Below are 18,271 nucleotides of genomic sequence, written 5' to 3'. Positions count from 1 at the left end.
TTTCATTTAAATGCATCAACACCCAACTTAAAAATAAATAAATAAAAAAGACATTGAAAGCAATAATGTCATTCCTGTTTATTTTGAGGTACTTATATTTATAGGTCACAATATAAATGCAGTGTTTCTGAGAATCTGACAAAAACCACAAAACAGTGCCAGGAGCAGAAAACAGTAACTCAGATACTACATAAATATGGTTAATTATGTTACATTTGTGTAATAGTATATAATGAAGTGTAGAAACAAATCTTTTCTGACCTCAGGCAATATCTGGGAATTCTGTTCTATAATCAGACATCCTTCAACTGTAGTGGTCATTGTTTAAAAAAAAAAATAAAAATTCTACTGAGCCATCCTTGTCATAGGCTGTAACAAAAAGGCTATATTTGGTACTTTATAGTTTACAGTAGCTCAACACAAGATTGAACTGCTTAGTTTAAGTTTAGGATGGAAAAATATCAAAACGCCTGTGCTTCTGTTCGACCTCTGTTAGACAAAAAACAATCTTTTCCCTCACTCAGCGCTGTGAATGAATACAGTCCTTGACAGATTCGTCCCATTTAGTGGTGTTTGCAAAGGCAGTGTCTTCTCCATCTGTCTCTTAGGCACTCGACAGCATGCAATGGGTGGACGTCCACCTTAATGGCAGTCTATGAAAGGGGCTCTTCACTGCTGCCTGATGAGCAAAGATGAGGAGAATTTTAATGAGAAAAGGAGAGCACTCCCCAGCTTTCCTCTCTCCTCCAGGTCATTCTTGATCTTTATGACGGTCCCTCTGTCCCCTGTTTATCCTGGCTCCCAGATGCCTCTGCTTCAGGGGCAGGAGATCCAGAAGCATCTCCCTCTATAAGACACAGATATGACAAACCTTTTTTCCACATTAAATTCGCACATGCCCCGGTATATTCTCCAGCTAAACATTCTTAACAGAGTCCACATGGTCATGGGAAAGTCTCAGGTTATTTCAGAGATAAAATGGTGCCAAGAATGTGAACTAAGGAAACTGGGTCAAATAGAGACAGATGCTGCTCTTATTTCAGTAGGAAAGAGTTCACATGGTCATGGGAAAGTCTCAGGAGGAAGCAGTTATTCCCAGGGTAGATAGAGGAAACGGTCAAGGAAGCAGTTATTGGTGAGAGGGTAGATGATATTTGTGTTCAGTGTGGACACTGACCTTACAGAGCCGTGTCCTGGATAAAGTTATTCACAAAATGTTTTAAGGGGTATTTGAAGGTGGAGGAAAACAGAGGAGGGACAAGGAGGAAGAGAAGAAGATGAAGAAAGGAGGAGGAGAAGCAGAAGAAGATGATAAAGAAAGGAAGAGGGCAAGAGGAGGAGGAGAACTCTGAAGGAGAAGAAGAGAATGTGGGAGAAATATCAATACAGGTGCTGGCTTGCAAGAAGAACTGGAAAGCGGCGTGTGTCGTACCTGCAGCTTTCAGGTCCATCTGAGCCATGTCTTTGGTTAGTTCACTGGTCCCCTTCGCTACTGCCTCTCCTTGAATGTCTGGCACTGCGTTCCTGCGACCTGTACGATCACAGTTTATGAACTCTGTATATGACGTCTCAACGTCCATCATCTGCTCACAAACTGCCCTCTCATTACACCTGAAAGAAACAAAAGAAGACAAAAAGCTAGAACATTTACTCTCTGTTAAGAAAGAAACCAAGCCAACAGTTTGACTAAAATCTCTTTAGAAAAACTCCATATAATGAGCTCTAAAAAGAAAATCCTAACACACAGAAAACCTGTGAATCTCTGTTCAGTAATGCCCATGACAGAACATGCCGTCTGATGAATTGGAGTAATTATTACTTCAGGGGCTCTATTTCAATGCTAAAGTTAATAGATTCAGCCGCTGAACTCATTTCATGGCCTAATTATATAAGAGATCCAAACGCGTTCATCCAACTCTGGATGCATCCGTCATTCTTTTCATGCTTGTTTACACTCTGGGTTTCTTATGAGTATCAGTGCAAGCTTGCAAATGGAGTCTTCTTGGCATGAAAAGAAGAGATAAAACCCAAAGCGATCGATTAGACACTTTTTGGAGCTCATCAAACTGCTTTCAGGAAGAAGAGTCATGGGTGGGCATTATGCTGAGAGAGGAATCCTCCCAGAGAACGCATCCAAAACACATTAGCTGCTCACTCACAAAGTGTCTCCTAAGTCAACATGAAAACTCCACTTACTTTAACCCATGCTGGCTATAACGTCTCAAGTAACACGCTCATATTACTTCTTACACCATAATATCCCAAATACTTTTCAAATAACTACTTAAGAATATAACCATAAAGATAACTATTTTTTATTTGAATATATTTTAAAATGTAATTTATTCCTGAGTCTTCAGGGTCACATGATCCTTATGAAATTTAGTTTGCATTGGTGGTCAAGAAACATTTCTTAATATTACCAGTGTTGAAAACTGGTAAAAAAAAAAACAACTAATTCAGTGTTGCAATATTTTAAAACAGGGTTCTTAGTTAACAGGTCTCAGTTTTATTTTTTAGTGCATATTACTCAAAGTCTTTCATAAAATAGTATCAATTAATTCTATCACTGAAATGTCATTTATTTTCGCCTGATATCACTAGTCAGTTCAATCATTTCATGATGGATAAAATCAAGTTCCATCTTTCATTTTCATCTTAATGCAGAATTGTGATGCATGTAGAGATGCGTCACATTGGGCTGCAAATGCAAGTGTTGACTTTATGTGAGTTGTGACTCTTAAATGCCACTCTGAATATGTTCAGCTGGTCCGTCTGAAGAGAAGAAGAAGGGATGTTCCAGAGGAATGTGGGAGGGCAAGGGAAAGAAGGCAAACACAAATAAATGTGATGTTATGTGTTGGAAGCAGAGGGGGAGGTAGTGAGGGAGAAAATTACAGGGTATAAATCATAGTGCTGGTCTTCACTGCTCATCCCTCCTATCTGCATCTCTCCTTCCCCTCATATCACCTTTCTTCATCCCTGTATTTCTCTTTTCTCTGTCCAACCCTCCTCTTTTTTTCTCCTCCTTTATATAGTTCTCTCTTCCTTTCCATTATTTTCAAACGCTCCAGTAGTGCAGAGCAAATCAGGGGTGTAAGAACAATCTGGAAAGTGGGAGGGGCATTTGACTGGAATAGTACTGATTATCTCCCAAAATGTGGGCAGAGATTTCTGCAAACAATCTCCAAGAGCCATAGATGCCTATGTTAGAATGTGTTCTGACAGAGGTTAATTTTGGACACATCATTCTTGCAAATCAAGGGGTCAAAGTTTGGCTGGTTCAATAAGCCTGTGCTAGTAGATTGTGGAGTTACTTTTGTGTCTTTTTTAATCAAATAAACACTGTCATTGAGAGCAAAACTTAGTTGTAATTTAAAAAAAAAAAAGTCTTCTTAAGACAGTTTTGATTGCAAAAATAAATTGATAAAACTGCAATGCTAGTAAATCTTTGCTTTTCTTTGTGCAGTTTTCATCATGTACAGAGTACAAATTTACTTTATTTTTGTAGTTAAAACTGCCTTAAGAAGACTTTTTTAATATAATTTAATTAGTTTTGCTTTCAAACACAGTACGTACTACTCCATAGTAGTACATGTAACTACATTATCTGGTTCCAAAAAGTATTCCTTCATATTTCTCCGCTGATAATCATTCAAAAGTAATGATGTAGGACTGCACAATATATTGAAATAAAATCAATAATGCAATATTGCTTAGTGTGAATCTCAAATCATGCAGGCTGCGAATTAAATAAATATGTGTGCAAACTGTTTTCTGTTACCCGTCATTCAGTTACAGTTTACAGCTGCACTTCATTTCAAAACAAGTAGTGCATGTTTTCATTTGAAGGCAACCTGTCAAAATAAAGGCCTGATGGTTTACTGTTTGAAAAAAAATACGTTATTGTTATTACTGTAGAATTACAATGTTATTTTGTTATTATAATTACTACCACTATTTTCACAAGGAAGGTAAAAAGCAATATTTCAGCTTTTTAAAAATGTTTTTTATGCAGATGCACTCACACAAATAAAGAAAGAAATGCATCTCAGAAATGCAACTCACGAACGAACGACTATAGCTATTTCAAGTCATCTAGAGAAAATTCCTGTATCTTTTTATAATATATATAGCTGAAAAACAAAATATCACAATGTCAGTTTATTCAAATATGCAGCCCTATTCTGATGCATCCAGAAATTTAGCATAAACCCCAAGGCACTCAGCAACATTCAAGGAAGCTCCACATGGCATTGGTTTACAGTACATTATTTAGCATCACACTGAAGAGGATCTGCAGTGTTTTCCTCAGCTGTCTGCTATCATCTCACAGCCTTGCACATTCAACACTGGCCACTGTGTTTTATCAGGTTGTATTTATTACACACTATGTCTGCCAGCACCAGCATGTCAGTTACCCGATATGCCCAACCTCATTGTCGGCCAGGACCTTGAGAAGTGTGAGCCAATTTCACTTACATGCAAACTTTGCTGACGTGTTCTCCAAATATCAACCTGTTTCCGCAGAATCTAATTACTAGTTCTCCCATGTCCTCTGTAATGCAGGCAGAGAGGTTATTTTCTATTGCTGAGACCCAAGTCATCAAACATCAGGCTCAGGTCACAGCGGCTGATGAAGATTTGGAACAGTGGCCTGTGGAGAGCTCATCTTCCCAGAGAAGACACAAAGTGAAGAAAGTGTCATACAAAATGCACAAGGCTTTTAAGAGACTCTTCCGCCAAAAAAACACAAGCTGTGCTCTATTGAAAAGTGCACATACTGTCTTGCTTGCACAAAAAAAAAAAGCTTAACATCCCAAGCTGATTTCTGACAACACAGTGTTTAACTTCTGTGCTACGGAGAGACAAACTGGATTGCATAAGTTTGCATATCACCCCACCCTTACAAACTTGTTTTGGCCAAAAGCATGAGAACACACACACACACACACACACACAATCATTCAAAAGTTTGCGGTCAGTTAAGTTTTTTTTTTTTTTAAAGAAAGAAATGAATATTTTTATTCCGCAAGGACACATTACATTTTTCAATTGACAGTAAATAACATTTGTAATGATTCTTTTTAAAACAAATGCTTTTCCTTTAAACTTTTTATTCATCAGAAAATCATGAAAAAAAAAATTCTCTTTAGTTTTTTACAAAATTATCAAGCAGCACAACTTTTTTCAACATTTCAATATATTGTGCAATAATAAGAAATGTTTTTTTAGCACCAAATCAGCATATTAGATCATGTGACATGGATTATGTGACACTGAAGATTGGATTAAAGGCTGCTGAAAATTCTGCTTTGCATCACAGAAATACATTACATTTTAAAATATTTTAACATGGAAACCAGTTACTTTAAATTACAGAGACTTCTGTAAAAAACAACCTCAAACTTTTGAACAGTAGTGTGTATGTATGTATATGTATGTATCTTTTAAATTATTTAATATATTAGATATTTTTAATAGTATAGTTAGTATGTTAGATCAGTGTTTCCCAACCACTGTGCAATAGCACAAGGAACACTAGTATGCCGTGATATGTTGTCAGATGTGCCTTGGAAAATTATCAAAGCTTTCTTTCTCTATTTTATTTCATTATTATTATAATTTGAAATCACTGCTATTGGTCATCTTTACGTCTGTTAGTGGGTTTTACAAATATTTAACCAATGAAAAGCATTTAAAAGTGCTTGTGACTAAACCTCGTAATGCCACTGGATCCTTAAACTGTCAGTGGAACCTCATAACTCTGCCCCTGCCTCCATTCAGAATGAAGTGCCACACGCAGTCTGGAGATAAATCTCTGCTTGTTTATAATGCAAGGGTAAATAAAGAACTGATGTCTGAATAAGTACAGCATTTTCTTTACTGAAGAAACACTATGTCTATAAGGCTAATGGTTTTCGTGTGTTTGAAGAGTGGAGAGGAGTGTTAGCATTTACTGTCTAGTAACTGTTTTATATTGTTTTGGCCAAAAGTATTCAACAAAAAACTGAGCACCCATTTTGCTACAATAAGCTTTAGAACCTGTAAGTTGATGAAAACCTAATGCGATGCACTCAGATGTGGCTGTTCTAATGACAGACAAAACACATTGTGGTCATTCGCTGGTCAAAAACTCCATTTGAGCTTGATTTTCATAAAATGTTAATATTATAATGGCACAAGCAAGTGTCTGTTCATATACAAAGCCACAATACCAACTCGGACGACTCAGTGTTAAATTATTGGGAAAATAACTACTTTTTTTGTTTGTTTTTACATTTCCTGAAAGTGGTAGTGCATTTAGACATACAAGGTTTCCACCTGAGAGTGATGATATGTAAATAAGTTGTTATTTATGTAATAAGCATGCAATTTTGCTATATTTCAGTGCTTAGTGGTGTGCCGTGGTTTTTTTTTTATTGATTAAAACTGTGCCGTGGCTAAAATAAGGTTGGAAAACAATGAGTTAGATTATGTACCATCCCTTTTCATTTCTCCGTTATCAAGTGGCCAATATAAAGCGCTCCAGCCTGGGAATCCTGAAGTAAAAGTTTCTATTTTTAGTGAGTTTATCTGAGGCAACAGGGGGCTGTTGCTTTGCTTGGCTCAAATGTACAGTGTTCGGTTACTTTCCATTTACTCTCCCAAATTTCATTACAATAAAGTTACACTATGGCTGACCAATGGTTATTTGATATATTTTCAATATGGCCCATCTTACTAAAACAAATATTTTATTTGCTGATGGCGTCACAAGTAGGAGGAAGTGGGAGTCAACAGCAGTTGTAGGCAGCGTCAGAGGACAAACGGCACAGGTGTGCGCACAATATCATCAAAACATCTCACATACCAGAGGGAAAACAGCCTAGCTTGCCCTTAGCATGCAGTCCTCATGGGACCAAGAGCGATGGCCTTACAAAAACACCAACTTGAGTGCTGACGTATTCATCATTTGCATGCATTCTGTTTCGCCAGCAGGCCTAAACAAATGACAAACTCAGGTTTAACCTTTAATTAAAAAAAAACAAAACAAAAAAAACAGCAAACCAGTCCAAGGAGTCTTGCTTCCACTCTCAGCAGATGTCTGGATATGTCCAGTGTCTAAACAGTCGGACAGCCCACTGGGTACATAAACTCATTGCTCATGTCCATATTTGGACAAATCGTGAGATATTAGGCCCCATCATGAGAATGAAGGCCAGCCGACTAGATCTTTACTCAAAATGAGAGTCAGTCACTGATCTCTTGACAATTAAGGGATAGTTCTCTCAAAAATGAAAAATCTGTCATTATTTACTCAACCACATGTTGTGCCAAATTCATGTTTATGAATTTACGAATATCTTGGTCTCTTTTTTTCAATGTAATAAAGATGAATGAGCATTAGAGGATGTCAAACTCTGAAATAACAAAAGCACCACTAAAATATCATAAAAATGGTGAAGTATCATCAACTTTTTCATCAAATTTAAGTTAAATCTTGACATCTACCCCAACTCTTTGGCACATTAATGAAGGGCCCTATGATTTCCGTGATGCAGAAAACGCAGATGGAATCCAGTCATAAAAATGGAATTCACAGTTTAATGCGGAATGTCACAGAATTTGTCAAATTTTGAATGAATTAATCAAAAGTAGGTCATTACACTTAAATCAAAATCACGATATGGACTAGTATCTGTAACTATTAAACCACAAAAGTCTATTTAGATATGAATCCTGCATATTCTGCGTGTCTCTTTTAATGAATGGCACAGACGCGCGGTTTCATTTACTATACATATACTGAAGCAAGCGTGACGCTCGTGGTGATTTCACGTTTGCTTTCTCACTAAATGAGGACGTAAACACATGAAGAACATCTCCAGAACTGCTCTGAGAGTCACTTCATGAGCATTTGACCATTTGATTTCAGTAAAACTAGCATCATATCACACACAGAACTGTAAAGGTATTCACAGCAACCCGTCAAAATAAAAGATTGATTTGAAGTCTATTTTTCAGTAGAATGTACATAGCCTATTACTACTACTAAAATAAAAGATTGATTTGAAGTCTATTTTTCAGTAGAATGTACATAGCCTATTAGTTTTTCATTTTAATAGTAAATCCCTTTGTTTGCCATATTACTACTACTAAAAGCCAAAAAATAAAGTTTGCTTAATTTTCAATAATTTAAGTATAAATGAAAGTAATGTTTTATGCCTTCATCTGATAACCAGAAAAATTTAAAAGGGGGGGGGATCATAAGTCTACTTTAAGAAAAAGAAGAAATAAAGAATAAATTAAGTTGTTTTATGGATTCAAATAATTAGACATGCTAAAACACAGAACTTGGTGACAATAAAAAATATGGTGAGAAAAAAATAAAACATTTCATAGGGCCCTAAACATGTAATTTTTTGTTAAACTTATTAAATTGATGTGAAAATGTATACGTTTTATGGTTTTAATTAATTAGACATGCTTTTTGATTAATAAACTTTAATTTAACTATTAAAAAGGAGTCGAGAAATGTTAAAACAGAATCCAGAAAATTTTTGTTTTTAATTTAACTATTAAAAAGGAGTCGAGAAATGTTAAAACAAGTGCCCTATTAATGGGAGTTCATGAGGGAAATAAAAATTAACAAAACTTCTTTTGAGTCAGATCTTTTAAAAAAATTTCATTGGCTGATCTAGTTCATAAACCCTAAACTTTCACTTTCAATTTGTCATTCATTTATAAGCTGTTCATTTTTGAGTGAACTAATCTTTGAAAAATGGACACATCAGTTATGTTTTTTTCCTGGTTCCCTAGGCCAGTCAGATCAATCATGAAAACCATCAAAATGGCTCATTCAGCACCTGTCATGGTTTTAACATGACAACCAAGAGCAATGCAGACATTTTCTGTATTCAGCAACATGGTCCATGCACAACTACTCCAGCACATGAAGGTAAAGGTTTGCCCAGTCCAAACATCATCAAATAATTTACAATAGTGTCAAACAACACCTGAAAGAGTCAAATATGATCCCTTTACCAGCTTTAATTCTGTAAAGGTGCGTCAGAAATGATGTCACTTCCCTCAGTTTATGAAGCCTGCATCACACCGCCTTGTTCCCAGAATCCAGAAAAATTTAAACCACACCATATATGGTCCTTAGGTAAAATTATCTGTCTTAATTATCAACGTTATGCCTGTGATGGAAAGATATTCTAGACCACAAATGGCACAATTCAACAACCTCAGGAGAGAAAGACCCTTCCATGAAAAGCAAAGTGCTCAGACAGAGAGACAGCGGTGCAGCTCAGGAATGCACACTCTAAAGGAAATAAAATGGCTCTGAGGTTAATATCATTACACCACACCACAAGCTAATATGTTCTATGGACAAATATGCTTATCTCCAATATGCCTGTGGCTTCCAAGAAACAAACCAACATGAATACAAATTGAGTGAGTCTCCGGCACTCCAGTCCATCAAACCTGGTCACAGTGTTGCCTAAGGCTAAGCAATTACATGCATGGTTTAAACATTTTTGCTCATAACTGCTTGACTTGCTCCATCAGACCCTGGATTGAAAGTGCATGTGGCCAGTGGCCACTCTAAGCAAACTGTTCAGTCAATAAAGAGCCTCTTCTGTATAGGCCGGAACTGGAAAAGGAAGATCTGACCTCAGCAGGAGGAGATGAACCGTAAAAGCAAGAGACTCAAAGTTCACTCTAGACACTTGATCTTCACCCCAATCAGCTGTGGACTGAAAGGCCGCCAATGGATCCCGTTTTCATCTATTGCATCAAACTAATCTCATTAAACCTGCTGTAACATGAGCACGGTCAATAACAGTCTCAGAGAGGATGAAAATGTTCTCTGTCACTGTGATGCTCTAATCATATAATGGCAGAGTGCAGTTGTTGGAGCTTATTTTTGTGGCTATGAATGCAGTGTGAATCCGTACACCTGCAAAGCAAACAGGTTTCACCTTTAGTCATCCATCCTTGTGGCTGTCGAACGATGACTGGGGGATCTTCTCAACAGAGTGTAATGGGAGCTCTTACTGATATTATGAACAAAGGCCCGGTGGCCCAGAGAAGGATACAAGTCTACTGCTACAATTCTACTGGGACCCTCAGTGCCTCTGAGCATAATGAAAACATATTATCTGGTGGTGGACGCAATATGCCCACACAAACAGTGGCCTTAATGAAGTAATTTAACATTTACTAAAGGAATAAACCTGCATAAAAAGCAGCAGAATCTGCCAATAAGCCCTTCATAAGCACAAATTAATGTCATTATTTGTTTAGATTACTGTTTTAAGTTCAGTTGTAAACCTTGAAACCATCAAAATGTTTTCGATGTGAGCTCAGACTATTTGACCCTACAGTGTATATAAACTAACAAAAACAAACATTTAGATTCTGGATGAGCAAATAAGATAATGAATGAATTAACCAAAAAAACTAAACAAAACTAATCTATAAATGTCAATGTGATTAGGGCTTTTGTCAAACAAATACATAAATGAACAAGTGAATAAACTAAAAAAAATTAAGTAATAAAGTTAAACTACTGAATGAACCAACAAGCAAATGAATGAACAAACAAATGAAAAAAAAGTAACAAATAAACAATTGAATGAAAAAAGCAAATAAACAGACAAATGAACATGAAAGACTAAATAAATGGAGAAAACAAATGAATAAACAAAAACAAACACTTCAACAAACCAATGACCTAACAAATGAATAAATAAACTAATGAATGAATGAATGAATGAATAGAGCTACTGAGTAAACAAATGAATGAACAAATACAAACAAACAATCTCACATGAATAAATTACTGAAACAAATGAACAAAAAGGAAAGCACAAATAAATGATCAAACAAACTAATTAGTTAAAAAAAAGTTCAATAAGTTCAATTCACAAATAAAAGCACAAAAAATGAAAACAACTGAAGAAATCAATAATGAAACAAACAAACAAAATGAGATTACAGTAATACTGTACCTCTCAAAAGCTTTTTCTTGACACCCTGTTGAATCATATACCACCACAAAATGTACATCTCAATCTGTGATACAAATGCGACAACCAGACTGAAATATTACTGCTAGCATTTGTTTGTTTATTATGTGTAAAAAATATCCAAGGAAAACCCAAATGGGACAAGCTTATGCATAGAAATGACACAACCTCCTTTTCATATTTTCATTCAACAGACATGCACACTCTGCTGACTGCAGGAATTTCTGCCCTTTTAAAATGGAATTTAAGAGGAAGGAGTCTGCTGATACTACATTTAAAGCTCCAGTTTTGGGCAAGAGAACAAAATTTATATAATAGCTCCCAAGAAATGAAGTTTTAAGCTTGAAAAATACCCCACATTTTGTCTTTATCAGGGACTAATTTCTGGACGCAGTGGAGCTGCATCTAATCAAGTTGATCAGACTCCAGCTTGTCTAAAGAAGCAAGCACATTTAGCTGCTCTTTAGATAAGTGCACCAGCTCCGGCACTGCCCTATTTACTCAGATGAGCCACAGCTCAACTGAACCAACACACACTTTGTGTTCACATGACATAAGTGACCGGTCATTCAAGAATGGGGAAAAAACACCCAAACGACCATCAAGCAGGCATTGTTTTTTTTGGCACTGGTTAAAAAAAAAGAAATCTAAGTTTTTTTGGTTTTTTTGTTGTTGTCCTTCATATTTTTGAAGAGCCTTGCTTTGTGTGTCCACATCTATTTTTCTCAAGTAACATCAAAAGAGCCACTGCATGAATTTCCACACTGGTGATATTATTCAGGACCAAAAATGGTCAACTTCTTCACCAACCAAGCATATCGTGCTATCATGACTTTTTAAATGCCAACTATACGGTCCCTCAAGCACTTCAGCTTATCAACATACTGTAACATTTTACGGCCCACATTCAGCATCTTCTGGAAAAGGTTATAAGCCCACCGCAAGGGAACTTTGCATAGATCAGATAAGTCCTATAAGCACCTTTTTAATGCCAAACACAGATTGCATGTAAAACAAAATAGCTCTGAAATGTGTGATAGGCATATTGGTCATGGAGGTGGCATGTACACTGTGGAGAGCACGAAGAGAATCTGCCAGGCCTGCAGTCATGCTACTTGTGGATGAGATTATGGTGTCACCCCCACGTGACTCACTCTCATTCGTCCTCCTCTAATGCCTAACTGGACCGGAGCCACTCCATCCATGAGGATTTTACAGAGGATCAACATGAGAATTGCAAAGCTAATGCAGTCCGTTTGCGGTCAGGCGAAAGAGGAAGTTATTCTCATGCCACTGAGATCCTTTCAGCTCCCTGGGCGCTGAGCTGCTACTTTATAATCGAAGGATTTTCAAAGCCACTAAGAAGCAATTAACTGAAGATTTGGAGGCGATAGCTGAATCGAGATTAAAGCCATTTTCTCGCACTGATGTCGGAAGGCTTTTAGTTCACAGGGCATGTATTTGGTGTTATTTCATGAAACAAAGTGTTAGCATTTAAAAAGGCTCGGGGAGATGAAGGTGTGCGACCGCACCTCTTTACTAATGCAGGAGTTGATGGGCTTCATTTCCCTGTGTGGCCTATCAGCCCTTTTGATATCAGAACAAATATTAAATAATAATGAGGACACTGCAGGGAGAACGAGTCAAATGTTAGGGCAGTTCGAGCCTGCTGAACTTCAGAGCTGACACACAAAGACACAAATCCATCTTTAATAATTCCACAGCACCAACATCCAACACGGACTCAACATTATTTGCCTGGCACTGGGTGGACGCCTCATCATATTTGCCTTATTATATGAAAGAAACACCAAACTCGGCAGCTTAGATAGACTTCATAAAGATAAAGAGCAAAGAGCTTGTGGTTTGCCTTCCTTCCTTCCTACTTCAAATACAATTAATATCTATAAAAAGCAGGGATACCAACTTGAACTCATCTGAAAATGCACAAGGTTAAAAGAAGAGATCTATTTTCCCTAATGAAACACAGAAGAGTTTTACTTTGAAATGTTTACTTCTGAAGGCAAAAAAAGAAAAGGTCTGTCTGCTAAAGAGGAAGCAAAACTCCTATGTGTCACTGCAAGATGGCATATATTTTTTCTACAGTTATGATGACATGCAAGCCCACAAGATGAAGTTTGCAATCACCCGTCACATTCAATCATCCGTCCAGAAAATGAGTGTTTGCTGAGAGAGTGAGAGAGTTCAAATATCTGTCTGAGCCAAGAGTATCAGATGTCTGAATCAATCCATTGTTTATCTGGAGGCATAATTACCACTTTTTGTTTTTATGTGGCTCTTTCCCCAATTAAATTCACAGCATGGAGGCGAGAGAGATGGAGCGTGCTAAAAGAGTTTAGGATTTCCCCATGCATCACACATCAGACTCTGACAACAGTGACTGAGGGGAGGAATCTTTGCTGAGTCATGAACAGGTGGTGTCGTTCAGATGAAGACAGCGGGAGTTTATTTGACTGGGAATGTTGGAAAAGGATTAAAAATTAAAAGTTCTCCTAAAAATTCTTTCATTATATACTCATTCTCATGTCAATTAGATCTCTTTCTTCTGTGAATAAAACAAATGAAGGAAAACATAGTTCAGGCTCCAAAAAACATCATAAAAGTGACTCGTGTTATATTTAATTTCTTCTGAAACCATTCAATAGCTTTGTGAATTAAATAATGGATTTTAAGTCATTTACCAATTATCAAGACCTGTTACACTAAGTTTAAGATCTATGAGTAATTTTTTTTATTTATTACCTTTATTTAACCAGGAAAAAGACTCACTGAGATTAAAAATCTTTGTTACAGGAGTGTCCTGGCCAAGATAGGCAGTCGAGTTTGCATATACAAATAAACAAAAAGTTACAACATATAATACTTAAATTGACATAAAAACATATTGATTATATGTTTTTATGTCAGTTTTAGAATTGTATGTTATAATAACCAACTAAAAACAATTACACACCATTAATTCTCTCTCTAGATTGTGTACTAAAGTTTTAAAATCATTATATGAGACACCAAGTCTTGTAACTTCATCTCGTTTTGGAGAAGATACTAATCTGAATAGTTTAAGGAAGTTTTACCAAACTCAGTTCTGACAAGGGGCACACAAAGATTATAATTTGATTGAGAATGTAATGAGAGACAAAGTCCTTTGAATGAATCGGCAGAGATAAAATGGCAAATAACTCAATATGGTTTTATATACTGCATCAATGCATTTTTCTCCGAATACTCAATGAAGGCCCTGCAACTATTTGTATTGTTCACAATGGTGTGTTGAAAATTTACAAATTCTAAAACAGTTATAAATCTCAGAGCACCATGGTACACAGCATCCAAGAAGGCAAGAAGGTAATGGGAGCATGCTGATACACTACATCCCTATAATCGAGAACCAGTAAAAAAGTAGCGGAGACCAATTTCTTCCTCACACTGAACGAAAAGCACGACTTATTACTAAAATAAAACCCTAACTTTTTCTTTCATTTTTGTCTCAAATTCTTATTATGTGAACCAAAACATAATGTGTTATCGATAATAATACCCAGGTATTTGTACTCTTGACACTGAAGTAACCTGGCTCCCCTGGGAAGTCCAAAGAACAATAGAATTTTCTGGAGAAGTTTTAGAATTTGAAAATAACATGCATTTAGTTTTTTCAATATTTAAAACCAGCTTCAAAGCACAGAACCTATTTTGGATAATATCAAAAGCAGACTGTAAAAAAAGCCACAAATTGTTGTTTAGCGAGGGCTCGACAATAAACGATTGTATCATCTGCATAAAAATGTAACCTTACATTGTCGATATTAAAATCAAGGCAGCTTAGATATATACTGAATAATAATGGTCCCAACACAGATCTTTGTGAGACTCCCTTAATCTCCAGAGGATCTGATTTCATTTTCATTGAATTTCCTGACCAATTGTGATTGGAATATTCATGCATATTCAAACTTTAAATTTATTTAAATGAGTAAGATTTAATTGCTATAGCAGAGGGGAAGACTTTCAGTGCCTTAATTTCAGTCTGTTTGTTTCAAGCAATGCTACAGCATGTCTTCAGCAGGCTTGGAATATAGTGCAGTAGTGGGCTACTGTAATGAACAGGTGAGGCACAACACTATACAAGACTAATGCCTGTAAAATGGTCCCAAAAAGTTTAATGACCGGAGGTTAACAGCATTTTTATGCACATGCAAACTCTTTGCCTACAAACAGTCAAAATGTCACATGCCTCCCGAAAATAATCATTCTGCTTGGAAAATGAATGGTTTGCACACAAATTACAGTACCTATCCAAGCCAAATGTCACACACTGAAATATGCTCACCATCATCTGCACCCTGCTATTACATACTGCACAAACAGTGGCATACAGACAATGTAAACGATAAACAAAATCCTCAAATGTAAAGAAACAAACAAATCATTTTTCTAGCAAGACCAAAGTTGTGAGAAAGTGGACCAGGAAAGGAAGAGTTCACACAAAAATCTATATGTTCTGTCACTATTTACTCACCAACATGTAGTTTCAAACCCATTACATTATTTTTACAATAAAATAATGAGAGCAATAAAAGATACAATTTTCAATTAATTTACACAGTCTTTTCCATATACTGGACACAATAAAAGTAACATATTTCAAGACTTCTAAAGCAAAATAATATAACTTTGCTTGAGGAACAAACTAAAATATAAGTCACTGAAAATCTTTTCCGCTGTAGCTCTCAAATCAAATAGTGTTTCACATCATAAAATCTTACGTCAAACGTCTCGAATTTCTTTTGGCTCAAATTTGACGTTATGACGTTGGTCACTTTTGATTTGACAGCTGCAGGAGGGTTTCTTACGCTTATCAGTATGAAATGTTATTTTAATAAAAAGATGTGAAAATCTTTTAAAACACTCATAATGTATATGGTAAAAGGCACATACTGGACTGGAATGACATGAGGGAGAGAAAATAATGACAGAAAGTTCATTTTTGGCTGAACTAAAGGGCAGAATATTGTCTCTTTAACAGAACCTTGTTACACACATCCAGTTCTGCTCTTGCATTAAACAACACATGGCCTTAACAGGAAGCAGGTGGGGGCGTCTGTCCTTGTCATTTATGTCCTTCTCCTGCACCCGAGGTCTGACTGTGAGAGAGAGAGAGAGGAGGATACACAGAACCAGAAACACTGTACCAGTGAGCATCTGGTGTGCAGACAGAAAAAAAATGGAATACAGACATATTTATTATGCTTAAAGTGAAAGTTCACCCCAAAAAATGTTGTTTTGGACCCCAATGACTTTCACTGCCTGAACAAAAACGATTCTTCAAAATATCTTCTATTGTTTTCACACAGGATAGAAGGTCCTACGCTTTTGGAATGACATGAGGGTGAGTAAATGATGATATTTTCATTTTTGAGTGAACTCTCTCTTTAATATCCATCTACAGAACACAGAATGGTTTTTGAACGAGAACTTGACACATAACTTAACAGCTCCTGAATACCACTGACACAACTGTTCATTGAGCAGTCAACCTCATGGTTTGTGGGAGGTTTTGTCCTCATTGACAGCTTAAATAACATAAATGGAGCCAGAAAATACCCTTTAAACAAAGTACAGCTGTATGGCAAAACTGTATGTAGGCCCAACAAAATAATAGGAGATAAACTTAAACAAGAAATATTGAACATCTTTGTGGTAAAAACACCTCTAGCTATAATGCATATTAATCTATGACAGTTTTCTGATTTAGTCATATATAGGCGAGATTTTCCACCCAGTTCCCACAGCCAACAAACCCAGACAGCAATTAAAAAGAAATGTCCTGGACAAGCAAACGAAGCTGAACAGCTGTTAAGTCCTAAAGACCACCTGTCACTGTACATTTCCTCTTTTTGCTGCCCCATCCTTAACCCTTTTCTCACTTCCAGTAATCAATACTTCAAGCTAACAACCATTATCCAAACTTATAGTCACAGTACACAGCTTCAATCACTTACCAAACGCACTCCAAACGCTAATGACATGGTGCTACAAAGCTCTCTGAGGACCTGAATAAAGACAGTTTTATTTTAGTCCACACAAGAAACAGAAAGCGGCATCCTCTGATCTGAGCGTTTATGAGAGAGCCTCCTCTCATTCTCTTTCTTTCTGTCTGCCTCTCTCTTTCTCCTTCCCGTCTCTCTCCGCAGCAAACAGATCCCACACAGCTGCAGCACGCCTCTCTCCCACAGATCAGGGAGGATGTGGGCGTAAAAGTGATTTGATTTGCTCCGAGTTGTGAAGAGAGGAAAAAAAGCCAAACATATCCTGAGAGAAGCTTTCAAATCTTGAATGACAGCCTGAATGAATCTGACCAATGGCTTTAGCCATAACCTACATAAGGGCATGAAAGTCACACTGACCATGTTTACATGGACATGAAAATTCTGAATAATATCAGATTGTTGTCATATGTCAATGATGTAAGTGCCATGTAAACAGGTTAATTAGTCAATAATCCAGTCAGAACCACCATGCAAGTTTTTAAATCAAGTGTAATGCAACTTGACTAAATAAATAAATGAGCTTATAATAATAACAACAACAACAACAACAAGTATTATTATTATTGCGAGCATATGAATATAGACTGATTCTTTTATTCATACATTAAAATAAATGAATAAATATACAGGCAAAAACATTGTAAGAGTCTCTTCACTGACATTTTGCAATTCAATACACTCTTCTGTGCTGTTGTTGAGGACATGAATGAGAATGAATGAGTTTAAATTTTCATCTTATTTTTACTAATTCTGCACAGTCAATATTGAGAAAAGAGCATGCATTTAATTTAAATTTATTCCGAATATGCTGATTACATTTATACAGGAAACAAAGGTTTTTCAGAACAAAGGGTAAAATATGGCAAACAGTTAAAAGCACTAAAATATAAATAATAAATAAAACTAAAACTGAAATAAAAATGACTTCAACCTAAATAGTGAGATTTAAAAAAAAAAAAAAAACTGACAAAAAGATAAACACACATAACAATTAAACTAAAATAAATATTAAAACATAAAAATAAAAGCTACTTCCCAATATGAATAAAACTTTAATAGTATATATATATATATAATACTAATATAAGACTGATATGGACCTCAAGTGAAATATTATTTCATGTGGAAAATATACCAATAGGTTGGTATATACCTGTGGACATAGATAAAAAAGTTGAATAT

At 36.1% G+C, this 18,271-nt stretch overlaps 1 protein-coding gene across 1 annotated transcript; it reads right to left on the bottom strand.

Moving 5' to 3' along the window:
• Window positions 1-63: 63 nt before the first annotated feature.
• LOC109054129 (cAMP-dependent protein kinase inhibitor gamma-like) lies at window positions 64-17,304 on the bottom strand. The gene is made up of 3 exons (XM_019071440.2): window positions 17,042-17,304; window positions 1,433-1,611; window positions 64-847 (listed from the first exon to the last, which is right to left on the bottom strand). Exons 2-3 carry the CDS (start codon window positions 1,581-1,583, stop codon window positions 765-767), a joined length of 234 nt encoding a protein of 77 aa, XP_018926985.1. The 5' UTR covers window positions 1,584-1,611; window positions 17,042-17,304; the 3' UTR covers window positions 64-764.
• Between the last annotated feature and the right edge of the window lie 967 nt (window positions 17,305-18,271).

Source organism: Cyprinus carpio, chromosome A23, assembly GCF_018340385.1.
Source record: "Cyprinus carpio isolate SPL01 chromosome A23, ASM1834038v1, whole genome shotgun sequence".
In the NCBI taxonomy this organism is placed as follows: Eukaryota; Metazoa; Chordata; class Actinopteri; order Cypriniformes; family Cyprinidae; genus Cyprinus; species Cyprinus carpio.
Note: the sequence above shows the minus strand (reverse complement) of the source record. Positions and strands in the feature narration are given on the sequence as shown.

Coding starts and splice junctions, on each gene's coding strand:
- LOC109054129 (XM_019071440.2), bottom strand. CDS start 1,583: ATGATGGACGTTGAGACGTCATATACAGAGTTCATAAACTGTGATCGT. Junction 848..1,432: donor GATGGACCTGAAAGCTGCAG/GTACGACACACG, acceptor TGTGTCTTATAG/AGGGAGATGCTTCTGGATCT.